At 47.6% G+C, this 22,719-nt stretch overlaps 1 protein-coding gene across 1 annotated transcript in view; it reads left to right on the forward strand.

Moving 5' to 3' along the window:
* The window catches only part of LOC147685431 (heme oxygenase 2-like), a 197,143-nt gene that overhangs the window by 54,304 nt on the left and 120,120 nt on the right, over window positions 1-22,719 (forward strand). The window contains exon 3 of the mRNA XM_086941334.1: window positions 3,406-3,523. Coding sequence (XP_086797460.1) covers window positions 3,406-3,523 — 118 coding nt within the window. The remainder of the gene's footprint in view (window positions 1-3,405; window positions 3,524-22,719) is intronic.

Consider the following 22,719-nt stretch of genomic DNA (forward strand, 5'->3'; position numbering starts at 1 on the left):
ATTTCTTAAAACTAGATACCTGTGCGCGTCCAGGTAGGTGTGGCTTGCGTTATTCCCCAACATTGTTCATGCCAATATTCACTGCAAACCTTAAATTTAGCTAAAAAGTCAAATTTTCCTCTAATATCTGTGTGGGAAAGTTGTGGGATCACCGCACAGTACAAATTGCCGACTACCCAACATTCCCTTCAGTCTCACGATAAAAATGATACCTTACTTGTGTGGATGGGCCAAGTGCCTATGACATGGAAGTGCCAACAACGTGTAGACATTGAGGGGGCCCCAAGGTGGGTCTAAAAGGGCTTTTTTTACGTTTTTAAGCTGAAGCTACTTTGGGCATCCTCACAATTAAGGTATCATTTTTCTCCGGAGACCATGGGGAATTCTGGGTAGTATGCAATGTGTGCCTCCACAGTGATCTACAACTTACCCTCATGGAAATGTGGGGAAAATGTGACTTGCCCATTCTCAACATCCCCCACCTCTACGTCTAAAAAAAAAACAAAAAAACCCTGGGGCCTAGTGGGCTTTCTGCCCCCCGAAGGGGCAGATCTGGGGCTATAGCCCCATCTGCCTCTGGGGGGACAGAAAGACCGTGGGATTTGGGGGGGGGGCATTGGCATGCCTATTTTGGGCACCCACCCCAAGATGCATTTAAACAAAATCCCTGGTGCCTAGAGTGCTTTTCTGTCCCCCGCGGGCAGATTGGGGGCTATTGTCCCCCACCTGCCTCCCAGGGGAGGCAGAAAAGGTGTGGAATTTTGTGTTGGGGTGGTTGGGGCATTGGCATGCCAATTTTGGCCAGCCCCCACCCCTACACATTAAAAAAAACAATCCCTGGTGCCAAGTGTGCTTTCTGCCCCCCAGGGGCAGATCAGGGGCTGTTGCCCCATCTGCCTCCGTGGGGGGCTCAGAAAGACAGTGGCATGCCCATTTTGGGCAGCTCCCACCCATAAAACAATTTTAAAGAAATAACCCCTGGCATCCAGTGAGCTTTCTGCCCCCCTTGGGGTGGGGGCAGATCGGGGGCTACTCCCTTCATCTGCCTCCTGAGGGAGGGCACAATAACTGGGATTTTGCGGGGGTGGGGGCATTGGCATGCCCATCATGGGCAGCCCCCAGCCTTAAATCCAATGAAAAAAGTCACTGGCATCTAGTGGGCTTTCTGCTCCCCAAGGGAGCAGATTGGGCCTGAAAGACTGGAATTTTGCAGGGCAGTAGGGGCATTGGCATGCCCATCTTGGGCAGCCCCTATGCCTAATTGCAGTGAAAAAAAAAATCCCTGGTATTTGGTGGGCTTCGGATTGGGGGCTCCTGCCCCCATCTGCTTCCGGGAGGGGGGGGCACAAAAAGGCTGAATTTACCCAATTAAATTTGGGGGAGCAAAGGCCCTTGCCCAAGGGGCAGCTCCCTCCTCACTGGTGCCTAGTGAGTGAATATCTGCTTAGGGATCGCCCTCCTGGGTCGATCTCCAAGCAGGAATCCACTTAAGAGGAAGACCATTGGAATACCATGCTCAGCCGTGAGTCCTGTGCTCTCCACGCCACTGGAGTCAAGCTATCCTGGCTGAAGACGGCTGATAGCCAGAAACCGGTCCTAGGATGCTTGATTCCGGTCCAGGGAAGACATGGCTTGGCAGTTTGTCCCATGTGGCACAGGGTCATGGCTGATTTGCATATGGCCATGTCTGAACTGGGGTCGTGTGGTGTGGTGAGCCAAAAAACGATGGATTTAGGCCCAGATCTCTGTACTGGGGTGAATGTATGACATTGTACTGCATTCTGTCCATTAACTGTTGTTTTTGCATTTGTCACCCCGAGTGGGGAGGGTATGCTCAGACGTGAGGCCCTTGTTCTCCACGCCACTGGAGTCAAGCTATCCTGGCTAAAGACGGCTGATAGCCAGAAACCGGTCCTAGGATACTTGATTCTGGTCCAGGGAAGACATGGCTTGGCAGTTCGTGCTGGACTGTTCCCATGTGGCACAGGGTCATGGCTGATTTGCATACGGCCATGTCTGAACTGGGGTGGTGTGGTGAGTAAAAAAACGATGGATTTAGGCTCAGATCTCTGTACTGGGATGAATGTATGACATTGTTCTGCATTCTGTCCATCAACTGTTGTTTTCACTTATACCCTAGCACCATTCATTTAGAACCGACATTGGAACCCTCGTAATTGCAGGGTGCATATGTCACAAAGCTTTAGCAAGGTCGAGTTATCATTAAGGGCCATATGTATCAAGCCCTAATGCATTCACAAACGCCAAAATTCGGCGTTTGCGAAGGCATTAGTGCTAAATGGTATGTATGAAAGAAATCTGCATGCAAAATAAGAATCGCAAAATTTGCGATTCCTTATTTTGCGATTGCATTTAAGGAATCGCAATTTTTGCGATTCCTTTTAATGCAATGTAAGAAGCATAAAAAAAATGCAAATTGACCTTAAGGAATCGCAAATTACCACCAACTTCAAGTTGGAGGTAATTTGCGAATTCCCTGAAAAATGCACTGTTTTGCATTTTTCAAAGTGCAATGTGAAGCACATACATGCCCTTAGGGCATGTATGCGTTCCACATGTGCACCCATGCTAATTTCAGGGGTGCAACAGGGTGTCCTTTGGACACCCCTGCTCCCTTGAAATTATTCTCAATATGCGATTCTCAAATTGCGAATTGCAAATTGAGAATAATTTCCCATTCATTCCTATGGGCCTCCTGGCCCATAGAAATGAATGGAAAAGTATTCCTTAATTGCGATTCGCAATTTGCTAATCTCAATTAAGGAATACTAAGAAATCGCTAAAAATTGCGTTTTTGTACATACATCCTTATTTGCGATTCTCAAATAGCGATTTCTAAAAAATCGCGATTTAAGAATCGCAAATCAGGTTGTTGATACATATGGCCCTAAATCACATATTGGGTTTTAGAGATCTCTGATCAGGGGAAGAATTATTTTTTTTAACCTTGCCACAAAAGCTTGGATTGGGCTCTGTTGAACATCTGTAATGATTCCCAGAACTTCACTTTCAGAAAAAAAAGTTACAACGAGACTCTTTAGTTAGGATTTTGTTTGTGCCAGGGCAAGGTCGCCCTGACTAGGCGTTGGTTGTACTTTATAACTTCACCAATCATTCATTCTTATCTTAATGTGTATATATGCTTTGGCCTGGAAGGGAAAGTAATGTTTTGATTTTGTATCGCATCGACTAAACGAGCACCTCGAACATTGATTTGATTTGAGCTAAGACCATTTGCAGTTAGTACCCTGTGTAGAAGGGGAAATTGTAAGTAGAAAACATATCTTAAAACGATGTGAACATAAGTCCAATGTGCTGCTGACGTTCATCCAATGTGCTGCTGACGTTCATCCAATGTGCTGCTGACGCTTCTTTTCTCTTTAGACCCACTGACCTATCCGAACTGCTGAAGGAAGGGACCAAGGACGTCCACGAGAGAGCCGAGAACACACAATTTGTCAAAGATTTCCTAAAAGGACGTATCAAGAAGGAACTCTTCAAGGTGTGGGTCATTGTTCATTAGTATTATTTCACAGCCTGGAGAGCAAATGAATTAAGCAGTCTCATTTATGTTCATAGATGTTTTCTTTTCTCCTTAAATTTTCTCAGGGATCAGTTAGTATACGTAACAGCCAAGACCTCTCCCAAAAGCAATCTTCTCCCCAACATGTCATAAAATTGAAGCACAGGTTGATGTATTTTATACATGACTTACTGCACATTGTTTCTTAAGCCATGCAAATTCATCAATAATATTTTAGCGCTTTCATTCTTTCAGATTAGGAATGGAAGTGGTGTTGCAGAGAAATCGATGCTAGCACCTTTAATAGCAAAACTGCACATAAACGAAAGCAAGGAATATTCAGCAGGTTTCTACAGGCGATGTATCTAATGTGATATTATTAGAGTAAAAGGGTGATAATGAAGAAACAGCACTTAAGATTATCCACGGCAGGCATCCGACCTACCATGAAAGCAGTTACTACTAGAAGTGTAGCTAATGCTACAGAGGTGGAGATGTACGAACAGTCATCAATTGCTCACAGAAGAATACTGTTCTACATGGTGGCGCGGGACAGTATTCCAAATCTGGCAAAGGGAGTAGGGTAGCTGATAGCAATGGCTCCGAATATGTTATGAAGGCCATTGGAGATTGGTAATGTATTTCTGAGTGAGACTACCAGTTGCAGATTCATGACCTTTTATCTATTCCCCAGACTGCATCTGGAGTATTTTCAGCCGTACCTCTACGGGTTGGTAAGTGGCACTATGCGGCTCTGCACTGATGATGTTCCGCTCTGGAAATGACATACAGGGCCTATATAGGTGCCACTCGCACATGCTAACATCAGTTCCTTTCTTTCCGCGCCACCAGACATGGATCCTGAGTTACCTCTTGTCCTCTGCCAAGACTCTAATCCTATAGCAGAGACTACAGTGACATGTAGAAATACCGCCAGTTGGTTTCCCCACCTGCGAAATCCATTGACCGTCTGGACAAACTCAGCTGCTGACGCTTAGTGGACCATGAATGGAAGTTTCATCCGGAGAAGGCACAGAGTCTGTTCCATAAATGGAGAGGAACTTGGCATGATCTTTTCGCACCTGACGAAAAAGCGTTATGTTAACACTTTTGTGTATTGGATTTCCCTAGAAGTTTTTTTTTTTCAGAAGCTCATTCTGCCTAGAGTGGAGTTTGAGACTCCTCTATCCCTCCTTCCCACTCTCTTTTCTGCCCGGTGTTCTGTAGTCCATTAGGAATAACTGAACTCAAGTTATACTAGTGGCACCGGATTGGGCCAAGAGTGTGGTATACCTGGGCATGAGCATTTGCCCTTCGATCAAGCTGCCACTTAGTGAGGGTGTTTTGTCCCAGCAGCAGGGCAGGGTGCTCTGAGTCTGTGCAGTTTGCGTCCACATCAATCAGCCAGCATTTGTATAGCATACCAATATCACCCCTAAGGGGCATCTGGGTGCTGAGGGTGCCAAGTCTCCATCGAAAAGCCAAGTCTTGAGTTTCTTTCTGAAGTCCGCCAAGGAGGGTGCTGTTCAGAGGTGGAGCGGCAGGTCATTCGAGGTCTTGATAGCGATATAGGAGAAGTAGACACGGCGGCGACAGATGCGGGGTGTGCGCGCGGGCAAGTGCGGAGGAATTAAGATGTTTAGTGGGTAGATGTAAGTTGAGTTAATGGTTGATGTAGGCCCGTCCTAGATTGTGTAGACTATGTAGGCATGAGTGAGATTTTTGAACTGGCCTCTCTTCTGAATGGGGATCCAGTGGAGGTTTATGAGTTGGGCGTTGATGTTGGACCGTTTTGGGGAGATCCAGGATGAATCTGTCTGCAGCGTTCTACTTGGTTAGGAGTCTTCTGAGCAGGAGCTGGGTGAAGATGCCACCATAGGGAGCGTTGCCATAGTCGAGGTGGTTGGTGACGAGAGCCTGAGTTACGGTCTTTCTGATGTTGACTGGGAAAAATCTGAAGATCCTGCAGAGCATGCAGAGGGTGTGGAAGCAGTAGGAGGTGACTTCTTTGACTTATCGTTGCATGGTCAGTTTGCTGTTGAGGATAATGTCTAGGTTGCGTCCAAGGTCTGTTGGCGTAGATGTTGGTCCGAGTTCTGCTTGCCCCTGGCTGTGGTCCCAAACTAGGGGTTCTTTCCGGGAATCAGCACTTTTGTCTTGTCAGAGTTGAGTCCAGTTGGCTATATTGGTCATGGCGTCGCAGAAGTTAGTTTTGGCTTTGACGGAGTCCTCAGTGAGTGAGAGAATTCGTTGAGTATCATCTACATAGGAGATTATGTTGAGGCCATGGGATCTGACAGCATTTACAAGGGGGGTTGTGTAGGTGTTGGAGAGGGTGGGGCTGAGGGATGATCCTTGGGGGACGCTGCATATGTGCTAGGGTTTGGAGGTGAAGGGAGGCAGTCATATGCTCTGTGTGAGTCCTGTGAAGAGAGAGGCGATCTACTTGAGGGCGTTTTGTTGTATGCGATGTTGTAGTTTCTGTTGATGGGGGTGTGGTGGGAGACTGTGTCGAATGCAGCAGAGAGGTCGAGGAGGATTAGGTCCACAGTTTCTCCGTGGTCAGGGAGAGTTCTGATGTCTTTTGTGGCAGCGATCAGCGTGGTCTCAGTGCTGTGGTTGGCATGGGATCCTGACTGTGAGGCGTTGAGTAGGTGGTTTTGTTCCAAGTATTCGGTGAGCTGGTGGTTGTTGACTTTCTTGAGTACTTTGGCCAGGCAGTGGGGCAGGGATATAGATTGATCATTTTTTAGTTTGCTGGTGTCAGCGGAGGGGGTCTTTAGGTGGGGTCTGACATCCTGCATGTTTCCACTTGTCCGGGAAGGCTGCTGTGAAGCTGGAGGTGCTGATGATGCTGGAGAGTTCCGTACTGATTGGGTTGGTTCTGAGGTTGAATAGTCTGTGGGGCAAGGTCAGTGGGCACCCTGGAGTGTATGGAAGACATGATGGCCGTAGTGGTCTGAGTGGTGAGCGGAGACCAGGTGGTGATCATTCGACTGGTGTGCGCTGGATGGTTTAAGTTGTTCAGGTGGAAAGCAGTGGGTAAGGGGTAGAAATTGTTGTAGATAGTGGCAATCTTGCTGTGGAAGTCGTCAGAGTGGGTCCACATGCTGTGAGATTGAGCTGCAACAGTTGGCCTCAGTTGACTTTCCTCCTAAGCTCATTGATGTCATCTTGGTGGTGAGGGATCCTTCCACAAAATCAGTGTGCGCTAGACATTGAAACAAATTAGTGGCTTGTTGAGGCTCCTGCCAAATTGGTCCACTACTAACCTACTTGTCCGAAGTTATGCAGTTTGTTTTTTCCTCTGGACCAGCAAGGACTTGCTTTGGGCAGTTTTAAAGGCTATTTGCCTGCTCTTTCTGCTTATTTGCAGTTGTTGGATCAGCCTTCTTTATTTATTTCACCTGTTGTGATATTTTTTAAAGGTTTTCAGTGTTGATTTTTACCAACAGTTGTGATGCTACACTGGAATTTGAATTTAGTGTTCCCTTTTTAATGTGCACCTCTTGTTGATAAAGACAGCTGTCTGAAGATTGCTCATCTTTTGAATTCCCCCCAGGCGTCCGACTGGAGCCAGCAAAGTTTGCAGCAATTCCCTTGCACTTCGATAGGTGGTGTCTTGCTGCTCCGGATGTGACATCTGGCCCCAATTTGTATGCGCCACCTCTGTGCTGGCATCAGTTCCATTCTTTCTTTGCCAGTCTATGCGGATCTGAAGTTTATTCAAATCCTGTCACTCTTCACAGAGATGTGTTTCCCTCAAATCTTCCCAAGTGTGTGGACAATGTCTTCCACTAAAACTACAGGGTTTAAATTCTATTGTGACTGTGTTTGACAGATATCGCCAAATTCCAGAGGTAAAAAAAATTCATTTTTTTTTTATTTCAATTGTACTCTCATTAGGCCCCGTTATCAAAGTCCCAAGACTTAGATAAGTCAAGAAGGGCCACAAGAAGCACAAAAAACTCATAGCATGGATCTCTCTTTATCTTGCCATGCCCTGGGCACCTCTAGGATATGGAGTAGTTTCCACTACATTAGGCATTAGAGTTACGGTCAGGAAGTGAATAAAATCCTTCCTTGCCGGTGTGTGTCAAGACGTTTGGCAGCTCTCTTATTCTCCTGGTTGCAGAGGTATCTCAGTTGGACTGCCACTGGGCTCGGCCCTTAGCCCCATAATGTTCAGCTTCAAATTCACTCTGCTCGTTGCCCTGGTTGAATCTTTTGGGGCCAAGATAATCTCTCATGCTGATAGCACACACATTGTCTTATCCTACCAGAAAGATCAGTGAATTGAGCTGGTTGCCATCAATCCCTGTCTTTCTGCAGTGTTTGATTGGATAAATACCACCCAACTTAAATTTAGCACCAAAAGCAGAGGTTCTCAGATTCGACACAACTTCCACCTAAATCTGCAAGTACATTGGATTGATGGGATCTCCCTGCCCAACCTACAAGTTGATACTGTCAAAAACCTGGGTGTTAATGGTGATAAATACATGACTTTTCATAATCAAATCAACACGTTTGTTGGCAGGTGTTTTAGTCTCTTGTGTATGACAAAACAAATTCTGCATGTCCTCTCTGTTCCAGTAAAGATAACAGTTGTTCGGGCCTTGATTATGTCCAGATTGGACGATGCCAATGCCTTGTATGCAGGTCTTCCACACTACTTAGTGAGGAAATTGCAAACTTTAAAAAATCCGGCTGCTTGGCTTGTGCTTAATCTCCATTAGACAGGTGCATGTCTCTACACATTAGCAGCACCTAAATTGGCTTCCCAGGAACAAGTGCATTCTGTTCAAAACCCTTCTCTTGATGCACAGAGCTCTGGATCATTCTAGTCTGGGCTATTTGTCCTCCAGGATATCCTGTTAGAATAGCCATCTGGCCGCAGACCTCAGGGTCTTTCTTTCTAAAGCTGGAGAGTGGTCCTTCACCCACCTGGGCACTCTGGCCTGGAACAAGCTCCCTTCAGAACTGCATCAAATGGAAGAGGAGGGGCTTTTTAGAAAGAAACTCAAGACCTGGCTTTTCGCTGATTAGTCTTTAGCACTTTATTTTTACCTTGCACTCAGTATAATGTTTTGAGTAGCCACACACTTGACAAATTCCTTTCTTTCAAAATGCCTTCATTGATTTTCCTGTGCGGAGCCAATTCCGATGGTGGTCTTACATCAGTACCAACCAAACCCTCCCCCCTCACCCTCCTCCACAGCGACTGAAGGTTGTCCATGAATTACATTTGGTGCCACATCAGATTCCTCTGAAGCACCTTTGGGCCCCACAGATCTGAGGGGGCCTCTATTCAATCTGCCGTCAGTACCCCAAACGATTGTCGCACCCGGCATCAAAAGCACTAAAGCCGGCTTTGCTCCTGGCATAATCCATGTTCTCACATTTGGCACCATCGACGTGTATTCTGACGTCGACCCCAATAGATGAGCATATTGAATCGACTGGTTCAAAGACCCACGCTCCATGACCCCGACCTAAACCGTATGTGTTAGAACTAGAGTTTCTGGTTGGCAGAGGTATGCACCTGTCCAAGCAGGAACCACGACTCTTGTCAGGGGAAGCTAGATACGCATTAAAAGATAACCTGTGCTCCCCATCTGGTAGCTTGGCACAGAGCAGTCAGGTTTATCTAAAGAGGCAATTTGTAAAGTATTTGTGAAACACACACAAACACTATCAAAGCACCAAAAAAATACTCCACACGGGGCTAGAAGAATAGATAATATTTCTATCAGTAAAATTAGACCAAAACGACAAAAATCTAATAAGTAGGACTGGAGTTCTGAATAAATCAAAATGTAGACTAAGAAAAAAAAAGCATTTAAGGATTGCCTGAGGTCACACTAGACCAAGGTAAATCCAGAGTTCAGGCCAACCTGCGATGGAGGGCAGGCCAGCTACAGGACTCAAGCAGAGTAAGCGAAAAGCAATTAGTTAGATGGAGGAAGCATCGAAGACTCGATGCTTCGGTTCCAATTCCACGCAGGCGATGAAGGCTTCACCTACAAACTCCTTCACGATGCAGGAGAGCTGAATTTGTCTGCCGTTGTCGAGCTGTGCAGTCCATCTAAGCAATATCGTCTATCAGCTCCGTCGAAAGGCAATGCGTCTGTTCCAATTGGTGCAAAGTTGGCATTGCGTTGATTCTTATGGTTCTGCGCAGCAGAAACTCACTTTCAAGGGCCCAGGACTGGATTGCCACCACCTGGCAGGGCAGGACTCCTAGATGGCAGAGTACAGGTGCTGCTGAAGGAAACTTTGATGGCCCTGAGAATTCTAAACAGGGTGCAAGCTACCAAGCCTTTGGTATCGCTCTGTGTTCACTTGAGATGGGTCCAGTCCTTCTCCTATGCAGGGCAGAGATAAGCAGGCAGCAGCGCAGCACAGCAAAGAAAAAGCAGAAAAGCAGTTCTTCCAGAGCAGCACCAAAGCAGAGTGGAAATTTAGTAGTACAGCCGTCTTTACTCCTGGCAGAGTTCTTCACAGGTCCAGTGGTGTACTGTCTTTGCAGGGCCAGAGCCCCAGTACTTATACCCAGTTGTGCCTTTGAAGTGGGGGTGAGAAGGATCTTTGAAGTGCACGCAGGCTCATTCTTCTTTCTTCTCAGCCTTGGCTCCAGACGATCAGTAGGGAATAATCAGCCCTTTGTGTGAGAAACAGGACACTGCCTATTCAGGTGTGTCAGCCCCCCTCTCTTTGTGCTTAGGAAGAGCTATCAGAATGCATATGAGTTCTCTGTCACGCCTACCCATCTTGTGTTTGTGGCTGGCTAGAGGGAATGCACAAAGTGTACCTGTCACCCACCCGAGACTTGTATTGGGGACTGTGTTTGTGGCTGGCTAGAGGGAATGCACAAAGTGTACCTGTCACCCACCCGAGACTTGTATTGGGGGACAGGGTGCAGGCACACAGAGCTGTAAGGTAAGACAAATGCCCACTTTCTAAAAGTGGCATTTCTAGAATAGTAATGTTAAATCCAACTTTACCATTGAAGAGGGTTCATCATTACCATTCCAACAATATGAAACATGATGCAGCTACTCTTTTCTGATCAGGAATTACAGCTTAAAAGTATATTAAGAAATTCCCAGTGCTAATCTGAGTGGTGTAGGCCTCACAGTAGGGAAAAACAAATGTAAGTGTTTCACTACTAGGACATGAAGTACGTACCTGTACATGTCCTGCCTTTTACATACACGACACCCTGCCCTATGGCTACTTAGTGCCTATCTTAAGGGTGACATATGAGTAGAGTTTAAGGCTTGGCAAAAGTTGAAGTGGCAGTAAATCTGAAAACACAGGCTCTGCCGTGGCAGGCCTGAGACATGTTTACAGGGCTACTTATGTGGGTGGCACAATAAGTTCTGCAGGCTCACTAGTAGCAGTTAAATTACAGGCCCTGGGTTTAGGGGAGAGAGCACATGCATGTTAGCACTGGTCAGAGTCCTAAGGCTAACAAAAAGGTGGTCAGAAAAATAGGAGAAAGGCAACAAGTTTGGTGTGATCCTTCGGAGAATGCCATTTTCCTACACAGCCTTTCCCCCCCCCCCCACCCACCCCCACCCTCAAGTCTAAAGCCAGGGTACTTGACACCGAAAGACTGGGAGCACATTTGTGAATTAACTGGCAAACTAACCCCCAATGAGAATCTCGGAATCATCCATTTCAAATTTCTTCACCAAGTCTATCATACACCTCTTAAATTACATAAAATCGTCCTCTGGGACAATAGTGGGTGCAAAAGATGTGGTCGCTCTGAAGCTGATTTGTGGCACCTGGCATGGCAATGTGATCTTGTTACACAATGCTGGGAAGAGGTAATAGAATGTCTGAGGGTCATGTCTAAGCTGAGTCTGCTTGCTGTGTTTTGTGCCACAAATGAAGGGCGCAGTGGAGAAATTCCTGAGGGTTGCTCTGTTACTGGCAAAACGACGTGTAGCACTAACCCGGGAGAGCTCACTGGCCCCACGCACTGAACATTGGATAAGGGATATTGTCTTGTGCAAAGAAAATCACGAGCTTTATACAGAAGAGCTACCGTCATCATCCAAACCACTGAGGCAGTATCTAGTAATGAGGCCCAAAGCGATACAACAACGGATGGCTAAAGGTATTAAGATGTGACACACATCCTTTGATTTGTGAGATTGGGGTAATGTGTGGCGATTACTTTGTTTAGGATAATTGTGAGTTGTACAATCAATTTTGGTTTGTTGTGTTTGATTATTTGACGATTATTCGCTGCCCTGCGTGGCGGCATTGTAATTTGCTCTCTTGAAATTCAATAAAAAGATATAACCCCAAAAAAATGTCTAAAGCCAGTGTAGCCTAATTAGTACCTTGTTGGCCTTCCCTGCTTACGACGATAGAATCTGGACAATGGCCCACTAGTGCAGGGGTACTTGCCAGTTCTATGTCTCTCTGAATCCATTTGAATTCCTGTCTAAACTTTCTGTGGCACTGAGCTAACCCATGGGTAATCATTCTCCTTGCCTGTAGGCCCTATCTGTCGGGAGAAACATTTCAATTGAACATAGTATTTAATACATCAATGTACTTATATTTCCCATGAAAGGTACATATGAAATAAACAAATAAATGAACACTGACCCCAATGAGGAGGAAGTAAATCTTTAGTATTCAACTTTCTCATACATCTTAAATCAATAAAGCATTAGGTATGCTGTCCAATGTACAAAAAACACATATACAGTGAATTTACAAGGGGTATAGATCGTGATTTGTGACTGACGGTTACAGGTAACACAACATGTATACATAAAGATACATTTTTTCAAACTATCTACTTTAATCACAATAATCTCTGGGGATTAAATTGTTTCTTTTGTTCCTATTGGACTTTGTGCAGTCGGATATATAGCAAAGTGCGTCGACGTTTTGACCCTAGTGGTGATGCGCTAATTTATGTGCATCTAGAGCGGGTCTTCATCAGGACTGTAGAGGGGGTTGGACAGCCTATAAATGTAAATAACATAGGGTCAGGGCCTTCTATAGGTCAGTGTTAAAAACAAAGTAAGGGGCACCCTTACTGGTCCCACCTTGTTGTTAGGTGTATGATTCCTCTGGTCCTTTACTGCTGATGGTGCTTGTCAGCCGACAAGCCCATGTGGTGCTGTTGGTTCACTGGTTCTATAATTAATGTATGATAGGAACCTTAGTGCATACATAATTAAGGTGATTTACTATTAATGTCCCCACAGTGATTGGGTCTCATCATACCTTGTATTGTTGATTCTCCTACACCAGCCGGTGGGAAGATTTACGGGTCTGGGCCGCCTTGGCGATTGCCTAAGGGAGTGATAGGTCAGATCTCAGTACTGCTATCAGTTCAAGCATGTTATTGGGTGAATGGTTGTGCATGGGGTGATATTATTCGAGTATTGTCTGTGATTGACTATTAGTGTGTTCCAGGTGGAACTTTAAAAACATGCTCTTCTGGCTAATAAGTGCTCAGTTTGTGAATAAGCGGCGTTTGGAGATTGATGTGAATTAGTAAGTAATATCGTTCCTGATTGAGTCATACGATAACTATGGCGAAAGACTAGAGCCAGAAGGAGGCCAATGTGAATGTATGAATGAATCCGCATTTATATAGCGCATGGCTACCCGGGGGCATCCCAGCGCATTAAGACACCTAGTCATTCCTCACTGTTCAGGGATAAAGGAAGGTTTTCAACAATTTCCTGAAGCTGAGATAGTTAGGTTTCAACCGAATGGAGTCGGGGAGCTGGTTCCAGAATTTTGCAGCATGTAGTGAAAAATGTCGGCCACCCATACGTGCCCGTTTAATCCTAGGGACTGTCAGAGATTTTCTATGGTTCGATCTAAGAGTCCAATGTGGCGCGATTACTTCCTGGACTATATGTGCACTGTTGCTGTTAAGCGCCGGTACTTCGTAATGCGATCTGCTTAGGCTGGAGACAGTTCTCCGTTTTACATATTATGGTAAAAGGCCTCGTGGGCAAGGGTTAGGCTGCCCATTGTGACAAGTGAGGTGCTTGATGTCCGCCTAAGACTGGACTAGAGCCAGAAGTGGGCCAATGTGGCACGATTACTTCCAGGACGATATGTGCATTGTTGCTGTTAAGCGCCGGTACTTCGTAATGCGACCTGCTTAGGCTGGAGCCAGTTTTCCGTTTGACATCTTATGGTAAAAGGCCTCGTGGGCAAGGGTTAGGCTGCCCATTGTGACAAGTGAGGTGCTTGATGTCCGCTGAACAGAGTGTTAACATCCTTGCCAAAGTGATTTGTTTAAAAGAACGAGGTGGTTGTATAATTACAGTCGAGGAAAATACTCGCATGCACTGGTGTACAATCACTTAGTCTTATCTAGGCAGATCCTTTCAAATGAAGGGTGGGCGGGATTATGTACTTAGTTGGGCGTGTCTGTTAGGCCATCTATCTCCGTCGGGTCCTCGCGGTGAATGCCGACCCGAGCTCTCAAGCGCGTCCTATTTGACATGCGCTGAGAGCGAGTGGCGTGCGTGTGAGACGTGTGTTCCTGGATAGGTCTGAGCCCAATATTTTGACAGTGATTCTGCTGCGCATTTGATCTGCGCATGATTATAAAAATATGGTCTTGTGGCAACTAATGGTAATAATGATATTAGTACATATATGGGTTAAACTAGTAGAGGTCTCAATGTGCGTGTGGATGCTCTTTTAACTTGGTAGAAGTTCTTGTCACCGTTGATTATTAAATTCGCACAAAATGAGATCCTATTTTAAAACGAGTAGGCCACAGTTATGGTCGCCGTAATGACGTTGCGGTATCTATTTAGACATCGCTCTCGTGCGCTGACGATAGTTCTTTCTTTTTCCACGCCAGCCAGCGCAGATCCGGACTGAGCGGTACCTCGCCACTTTTTATGACTTTTGCTAACACCTTTTTGAGTCGTTGGACTCCTGGTACACGGAGGGATGTCACATCGGACCAGCTTCAAGGCTTACGACTCCTGTCGCAAATTTATGTTGGTCAATGACTCGCACCTCATGTGCCTTTTGGTGCTTGGAGAGCGACCCAAAGTTGTGTTTCGACTGCCGGCCCATGAACCCGAAGTCTTTGCGGGAGCAGTCTCGAAAGCTTCTTGAGGCCCGGCAGTCTACTCCGGTCACGTAGCCACCACCACCCCTCGTCATCGAAGTCTTCGTCTTCGGGTAAGTCGAAGCACACAGAGTAGGCGAAGAAGCATCGATTTCGCGTTCTCCCCCATCCATCGGCCGACGCAGAAAGCGGAAAGTAGTCATCCGGCTCTGCCCGCGGAGCCTGTTGAGCCGAAGCGATGCCTGCCCAGCTTTGCAACATTTACGAAGCCTTACCTTCCATCTATGGGCAGTCCGACTCCGCTGGTGCGCCCTCGGGGCCCGCAGACCTGGCTGGGGGCTCTAGGCCTTCGATGCCGGCAGCTTCGGTGCCGCAGGGCCCCCAAGGATCCAGGCCTAGATCCAGATTGGCGCCGGTCGACCTCGCAACATGTCCTCCGGCACCAAATCCAGTGACAACACCTACCCCCCTCGGACGCCGGTTGTGTCCCCAGCCGACGTTGACCCGAGCCTCCCCCTCAAAGTAGACTCGGAGCCGAACCACCGTCTGCTTACGTCATGACCAGCGCTGACTGATACTTTTGTACCCCTGTTCTACCCTGGTGTTTCCTATCACCCTGAGGGGCTACCAGGGGAGGGTGAGGAGGACTGGGAGGGGTCTGTGGACCCTCTAGCAGACAGGCTAAAGGAACCGGACTGGAGAGAGCAGTTGGTGATGCCAGTGGTCTGGGCACCTCCAAAGACCTTGGCACACATTCTCCCCTACCGTGCCTATGGAGAAGGGTGCATCTTATGCAGTGGTGTTGGGTAGGACAGCCGAGGCCTTAAACCGTGAGCTTCCTATGGTGGTGGTGGTCAGGACTAACCTCCGGACTGAGGTACTTCAGCCAGCAGTGGCCTCTTCAGAGCCCAAACTGCCGTTCAATGAGGCCCTCACGGACATCCTTTTGGGCACTTGGTCCAAGCCCAACAAAGGGGCTCCTATGGATAGAATGATTGCACAAAGCTACTGCCCGGCCCTGGGCGACCCCATTTTTCTCTCTTACCACCCCATCCCTGAGAGCTTGGTAGTCCAATCCTCGACTTCCAAGGGCACATTCCCTAAAGCACTACCTGATAGGGAATCCAAGAAGCTGGACCACCTTGGGAAGAAGATGTTTTCTTTCTCCAGCTTGGGACTGCGGTCGGTCAACACCTCATGTCTCTTGGGCCGTCACTTCCACTCGGTGTGGGACATGGTTTCTCAGCTGCTGCCACAGTGCCTGGAGGAGGCACAGGCTGTGTTCTCCTGTGCAGTTGCCAGAGAGAAAGATGAGCGAAGTTCGCCATCCGATGTAGGCTGGACACTGCCGACTCACTAGGCCGAACGGTTTCCACATTGGTAGCCCTTAGAGACTACGTCTGGTTGAGGTCTACTGGCTTTTCGGGTGATGTCCAAGCTACGGTTTTGGACATGCTCTTTGATAGCCGCCGCTTGCTTGGCGACAAGGCAGGCAACGTGCTTTGGCACTTTAAGGACTCCAGGGCTACGGCCAGGTCCTTGGGCGTCGCATACACCTCTCACCCAGTGTAGTTTTCCTTTTGCCCCTTTTGTGGCTACGGAAGGGGTGCCCCACCACGTCCTGCCCAGAGCCACAGGCCTGCGCAAGCTGTTCAGCCTCTGTGCGGACGGGCACGTGGGACCCATCGTCGTGGGTCTGGTGGCGAGCGGGCGGGCCCGTCTACCAGCACCCCCTCTGCAGCAGCCTCCAAGCCCTCCTAATCCGACCTTTTGGGCCACCTTTTGTCAGTGAGCTGCAAGATTCGCCATCACCTCCCCCACTGGCTCAACATCATGTCGTACAGGTGGATTTTGCAGATAGTCCGAAGGGGCTACTCCCTCCCCTTCAAGACTACGCCTCCATCCATGCCACCTCAGACACATCGCATGTCAGAGGATCACTTGGCCCTTCTCCAACAGAATGTTATGGCCCTCTTGGCCAAGGGAGCCATTGAGCGAGTTCCTGCGCCAGAAGTAGCTTGTGGTTGTTATCCCCACTTCTTTCTGGTGCCTAAGAAGGACAAGAGCCTGTGTCCTATTTTGGATCTCCGAAACGTCAACTGCTTCCTCCGGAAGGAAAAGTTCAAAATGTTGATACTGCCTCATGTCCTGTCTGCTCTTGACCCTGGCAATTGATGGTAGCATTGGACTTATAGGACGCTTATTTCACATCCCCGTCCTGTCGGCCCATCGATGTTACCTACGGTTCACTGTAGGCCATAAGCACTTCGGTCTTACCAGCGCCCCTCGGGTTTTCACAAAAGTGATGACGGTTGTCACAGCTTATCTGCGCAGATCAGGGGTTCCAGTCTTCCCCTATCTTGACGACTGGCTGTTGAATACGGGCTCGCCCCAGGCTGTCGTCTCCCACCTCCAGACTACGGCCAACCTCCTGCATTCGCTGGGGTTCACCATCAATGTGCCGAAGTCCCACCTGATTCCCTCTCAGAAGCTCTTTTTCATCAGAGCCGTTCTGGACACTGCACAGTTTCGGGCTTCTCCTCCTGAGCAGCTACTACGGGATATTTGGGTTACGATTCTGATCTTTCAGCCTCTATCCCGGGTTTCGGTCAGAATGACCCTGGGGCTACTGGGCCTCATGGCCTTCTGCATCCTGCTGGTGGACTATGCCAGGCGGCATATGCGGTCTCTGAAGTGGGACCTGGAGTTTCAGTGGGCACAGCATCAGGGGTATCTTTCCGATTGCGTCCAGATCTCGGAGGGCACTGCACATCTATTCCAGTGGTGGCTAACAAACGGGATTGGGTCAACAGCAGATCCCTCTCCCTTCCCCAACCAGGGTTCACAGTGGTGACAGATGCATCTCTGCTGGGTTGGGGCGGCCACATGGGTGAGGCATAGATCATAGGCCTCGGATCTCCCGTGGAGTCCGGACTCCATATCAACCTTCTGGAGCTTCAGGAGTTTTGTCTTGCACTAAAGGCATTCCTTCCCTCTGTCAGGGGAAGAGTAGTGCAGATGTTCACAGACAACACCACCACCATGTGGTACTGCGGCAAATAGGGCGGGGTGGGTTTGTGGACCCTATGACAAGAGGCTGTCCACCTTTGTACATGGCTGGAACACCAGGGCATATCTCTGATGGGTCAACACCTGGCATGTTCTCTGTACGCCAGGGCAGACAAACTCAGCCGCAGGTGCATGATGGATCACAAATGGCATCTTCACTCAGAGGTGGTGCAAGGTCTCTTTCAGCAGTGGAGAGACCCTTGGTTAGATCTATTCGCCACCAAAGAGAACGCACCATGTCAGCAGTTCAACGCTTCGGAATTTCCAAGGCGGCACTCAATAGGCCACGCTTGTGTCGCGAGTGGAATTGCGGTCTTATATACGCCTTTCCGCCTATACCACTTCTGCCCAGAGTGCTGAAGAAGATCAAGCGTGACTGGGCCCAAGTCATTCTTGTGGCCCCGGGTTGGGCACGAAGAGTCTGGTATCATGAGCTATTACATCCTCAGCTGGAGGATCTTCTGTCGCAGCAGCAGGGGACAGTCCTCCACCTGAACCTGCCCAGCCTCCACCTCCTTGCGTGGAGATTGAGCGGCGACAGTTGACAGATTTCGACCTTCCTCCCGAAGTCTGTAATGTTAACTTGGCAGCCAGGTGTCCCTCCACCAAAACGGTATACGCCTGCAGATAGGACAAGTTTGTGGCATGGTGCGCAGCAAAGGCTGTGGATCCCCTTTCTGCCCTCCTTTCAGAGGTACTCCTCTTCATTCTTTCTTTGGCCTAGCAGGGCTCTTCTATGGGCACTCTCAAAGGCTATCTTTCGACCATTTTGGCCTTCCTTCGGCTGCCTGACCAGCCTTCTCTTTTCAAGACCCCTATTGTAAATCGCTTCCTTAAATGCATTACTCACTTGTTTCCTCCTACTCCTTTCGTAATGCCCCAGTGGGACTTGAACCTGGTTCACTTACCTTATGTGCACTCCTTTCGAGCCGCTTCATAACTGTCCTCTCAGACTTCTGACCCTTAAAACTGCCTTTCTGGTTGCCATCAGCTCTGCTCGCTGGGTGAGTGAGCTTCTAAGCCTCCATTCCTGGTTTTTCATCCGGACAAAGTTGTCCTTCGCACTAGGCCTTCTTTCCTTCCCAAAGTGGATACCTCTTTCCATATAGAACAGACCATCACTTTACACACCATCTTTCCACCTCCGCATCCTTCAAAAGAGAAAGAGAGGCTCCACCGTCTGGATCCAAAAGGTGTGCTTTTGTTCTATCTAGATTTCACAAAACAATTCCGGGCGGAAAAACAGCTCTTTGTTGGTTATGTAGGCGCCAAGTAAGGTTGGGCCGTGCAAAAATGTACCTTCTCCCGATGGGTAGTTCTTTGCATCAAAATCTGCTATTCCTTAGCAAAAAACTAACCTCCAGTGGGGTTGCGCGCCCATTCCACCAGGGCAACGGCAGCCACTACTGCTTTTGGACATAGAGTCCCCCTTCTTGACATACACCAGGCAACTATGTGGGCTTCCCTGCACACGTTTACCAAACACTACTGCATGGACAGCCAAGTCCGGAGAGACTGCTTCTTTGGCCGTTCAGTTCTCCAGGACTTTCTGGTGTGAACTTGGTTCGCAGACCCATCACCGGGGTTGGTATTGCTGGGGTATTTTTTCTAAGGGGAGGAATCCATAACTAATTGTCTCTTTCAGATGAACAAGTTACTTAACTTCGGTAACGATATATATCTGTAAGAGACATAGATTAGTTATAGATTCCTCAGCGCCCCACTCATCCTCCCCGTTCTGCAAACTGACTTCTAAGGTAAGGGACTCCCTTTCAGGGCCCTAGTTTTTGTGTACCAGTGGTCAGTGTCTTGCATAGTTCTGCGCTTCTGGCGCGGAATGTCGTGTAAAGAACTGACGCCAGCGCACAATGGCGGCATCTAAATAGATACCGCAATGTCATTCCAGCGACCACGACGAGCGCGGAGTCAACCGATGCCACCTAATGGCGCGCAGGGGTACTGCTGAGGAAAAAATTCTCTGGATCCAGTCTGACGCCTGGGGGTAATTCTAAGGTGAGGAATCTATAACTAATCTGTCTCTTACAGATATATTGTTACTGATGGTAAGTAACTTGTTCGTTAAATCTCTATTAGGTGGGCACCCCCGGTTGACCAAACAAAATGGGATCAACCCAGGACACTCCGGAAGTATTAAGGCTCCCAGGATCCAGTCTTTTGTCTCTTCTCAGATTGTTGGTTGAACAAGTGGGGCGAGTGGGAGTTGAATCCAAAAGAGGGGCCCTCAAGCCCCCTGGCCCCCTTGTACCCTCGACGACTCCTGTGCACAAACACCAGATGTTCCCTCCTCCCTCCTAGATGTCTCAATAAAGAATGGCCAAAAGGAGAATTCAAGGGGCTACCCTTAGTTAACGATAACCTCCTTTCCACCAACTTAATTTCTTTAGATATTACTGAAACAGCCAGAGTCAGAAAACCTTCCATAGTGGTAACCAGTGGTCGAAGTGGGGGAAAAGAAAGTAGGGGAACAGTGAGCGGAGAATTAGAGGGCGGGAGTAACCCAAGGATTGGATCAGTGGGCGGAGTCAGAGGTGTGGCCAGAATGCTCAAAACATCTCAATTTTTAGTGTTTGTTGACATTTCACTGCCCAGTTACAGCTTATTATGTTATTTAATTTAACCAATGGATATACATGAGTATTTAACCCCTTTAGTGGGTTCGTCGGCCAACGTCCATTGCAAGCACTACCTCGGTAGTGCTGCGCACGTCCGTTGGCCGACAAGTCCCCGCCCTTGCGATCGAACGTCCACACCTCGGTGGAATTGCCGCTGCACTAAACTGGTTAAGGCTTAATATCAGTTATTGACATTACAATAAACTCACAAAGTGGGATATGTTTCCAATCACAGAATGTCCCAAATAGGCTTCAATGTGGAAGCCCAAAACATTTGTCTCCGAGCCGTGGAGTTCCTGTCATCAGCACTTCTCCTCCCTTATTTCACAGAGCAGTTCAAACATGAATGGTAAAATAGACTAGTTGGCAATGTTTTTATATAATTATGGCTCTGTCATATTTGCCACATAATACAAGATCTGCTGCATAATCTGACAATTTTAACTAATAAATTGTCTGTAGCTCAAACGGATCAAACGTTGTGTTGCTGCGAAGTGGGCGGCCCATTGGAAAGGTCGACTGATCACCTTTCTCACTGCTGCATTTGTATGTTACAGTAGTACTAATAAGGCAAAATTTTTCCAGAGACTCTTAGCATTTGTACAAATGTCATAATACTAAAATATCAGAAAATATACTTTATTACGATGCAGCCTTTTTTTCCTGCATAATTTAGTCAACACTGGGGCATCATTTTGTCCTCCTTTGCTGCATAATTCCAGTGGCCCTAAAGCAGGCAGCACATGTTAAAAGTGCTTGTGAATGAAGCGAGGAGACCATGAAGTTTGTGGTCTTAGTTTGGTGTGCGTGCAAATCCTCCATTGCCGATCCCTGGTGAGTTGCAGCTGCTACTGCTGAAACAAAGCTAATGGAGGTACCAATGGGTGAGGCGGACTGGCCTCAATGGCAGTCCCAGCTTTAGCGCTGGTGGCGCCCTGTGCAACAATGTTTGTTAGTGCCTTCCAATGATCACCTCCGCCATGGATTCCCTCACTACCACCCTTTAACAGTGCCCCTCAAGACTCCACAACCACTCTCTTTCTCAAATTCATTTAATTTGATTTACAGCGCCACTCATACCAGTGTAGGGTGTCGGAGCACTTTACATCACACACATTACACAGAAACAATCAATTATACATGTGTAAATCGCTGCATAGAACATGTTACATAAGACTAAGGACTACAAGCTGTAGGAGTCGCATGACAACTATACTAGTAGGCCGTATAGTTTATTAGTGATTGGTCTGGAGAAACACAAACTCAGAATTTAAAATGTAATACCATGGTTGGGGGGTTCTCTTGACTTATAAACTGCACTTAACAAAAGGATCCCTGACAAAAGCAGTAACCCACTGAACTATTTACATTATGTGCACTTTTTGATCTGCATGATACATGTTCTTTGCAGCAGGCACATTAACCCTCTGTGCTACTGCTCCATGAGTCAAAACTTCCACTAAACAAAACTCTGATTGCTTTCTAGGAAGAACATTAATCTCCATTGTTATCATGAAATTGTTATTGTTGCTGAAAATTGCGAGGCCAGAAAGGAGGTAGCAAGCACCTTTAAAACCATAATATACTTGCAAACACGATGCCCCACCCAAAGTCAGTGCCTGGTGCTGTCACACATGTTGTACCGCCCTAGAGACGGCCCTTCTAAAGGGTCCTCTGACCTCTGTGGCAGTCACTGTTGTTCTAGGGTGTGCTGCTTCATTGGCCTGCCCGCAAGAGTGGAGGTGAAAGTCAGTAGGGATTGTGCTGGATAAGCCTTCAAGGATAACCCACACTTGTCACCGCCAGGGTCGACCTGCTGGTGCTAAGACACCAGGGCTTCTAAGATCTTGTGGAGCTTCTAAGGCATTTGTACTCACAACAAATTAACAGGGGGCCACAAAGTATTGTCTTTGGCTTCCTGAGGACCGCACCAATGCCAGCAGGAGAGGGTCGGGTGTTGAAAGGTTCGTTTGGGGATGCATAGCAGATGCATGATGAAGAGAAGTTGCCTAGAAAACATTCTTTACTTTTAGTTCAGTTAACCTGCAAATAAACTGTGTCCGTTTCACAGCTTACTGAATGCTCCTGCACTGTCAAGTAAACAGCCCAGTGCTGCTGCTCATCAGGAGGCCGTAATTAAAAGTCAGGAGGGCCGCTGTTAGACTTGGCATCTTTTGGCGTGTTTCCCCCAAGTTTTTGCTTTCTGCCCTCTTGGTTTTGACTCTGTTTTTCCTTATATAACGTTTCTGCATGCTTTTCGCACTGCTGATCAGTAGTAAAGCGCTGGTGCTCCTGTGGTAAATTGTGTTATGATTGGATATGCGACTCACTTGTCAGCCCCCAGTAACGGGCACTGCGAGAGCCGGGGTCTTATGAGTCCGCAGCTG

This window comes from Lissotriton vulgaris, chromosome 10 (assembly GCF_964263255.1).
Source record: "Lissotriton vulgaris chromosome 10, aLisVul1.2, whole genome shotgun sequence".
In the NCBI taxonomy this organism is placed as follows: domain Eukaryota; kingdom Metazoa; phylum Chordata; class Amphibia; order Caudata; family Salamandridae; genus Lissotriton; species Lissotriton vulgaris.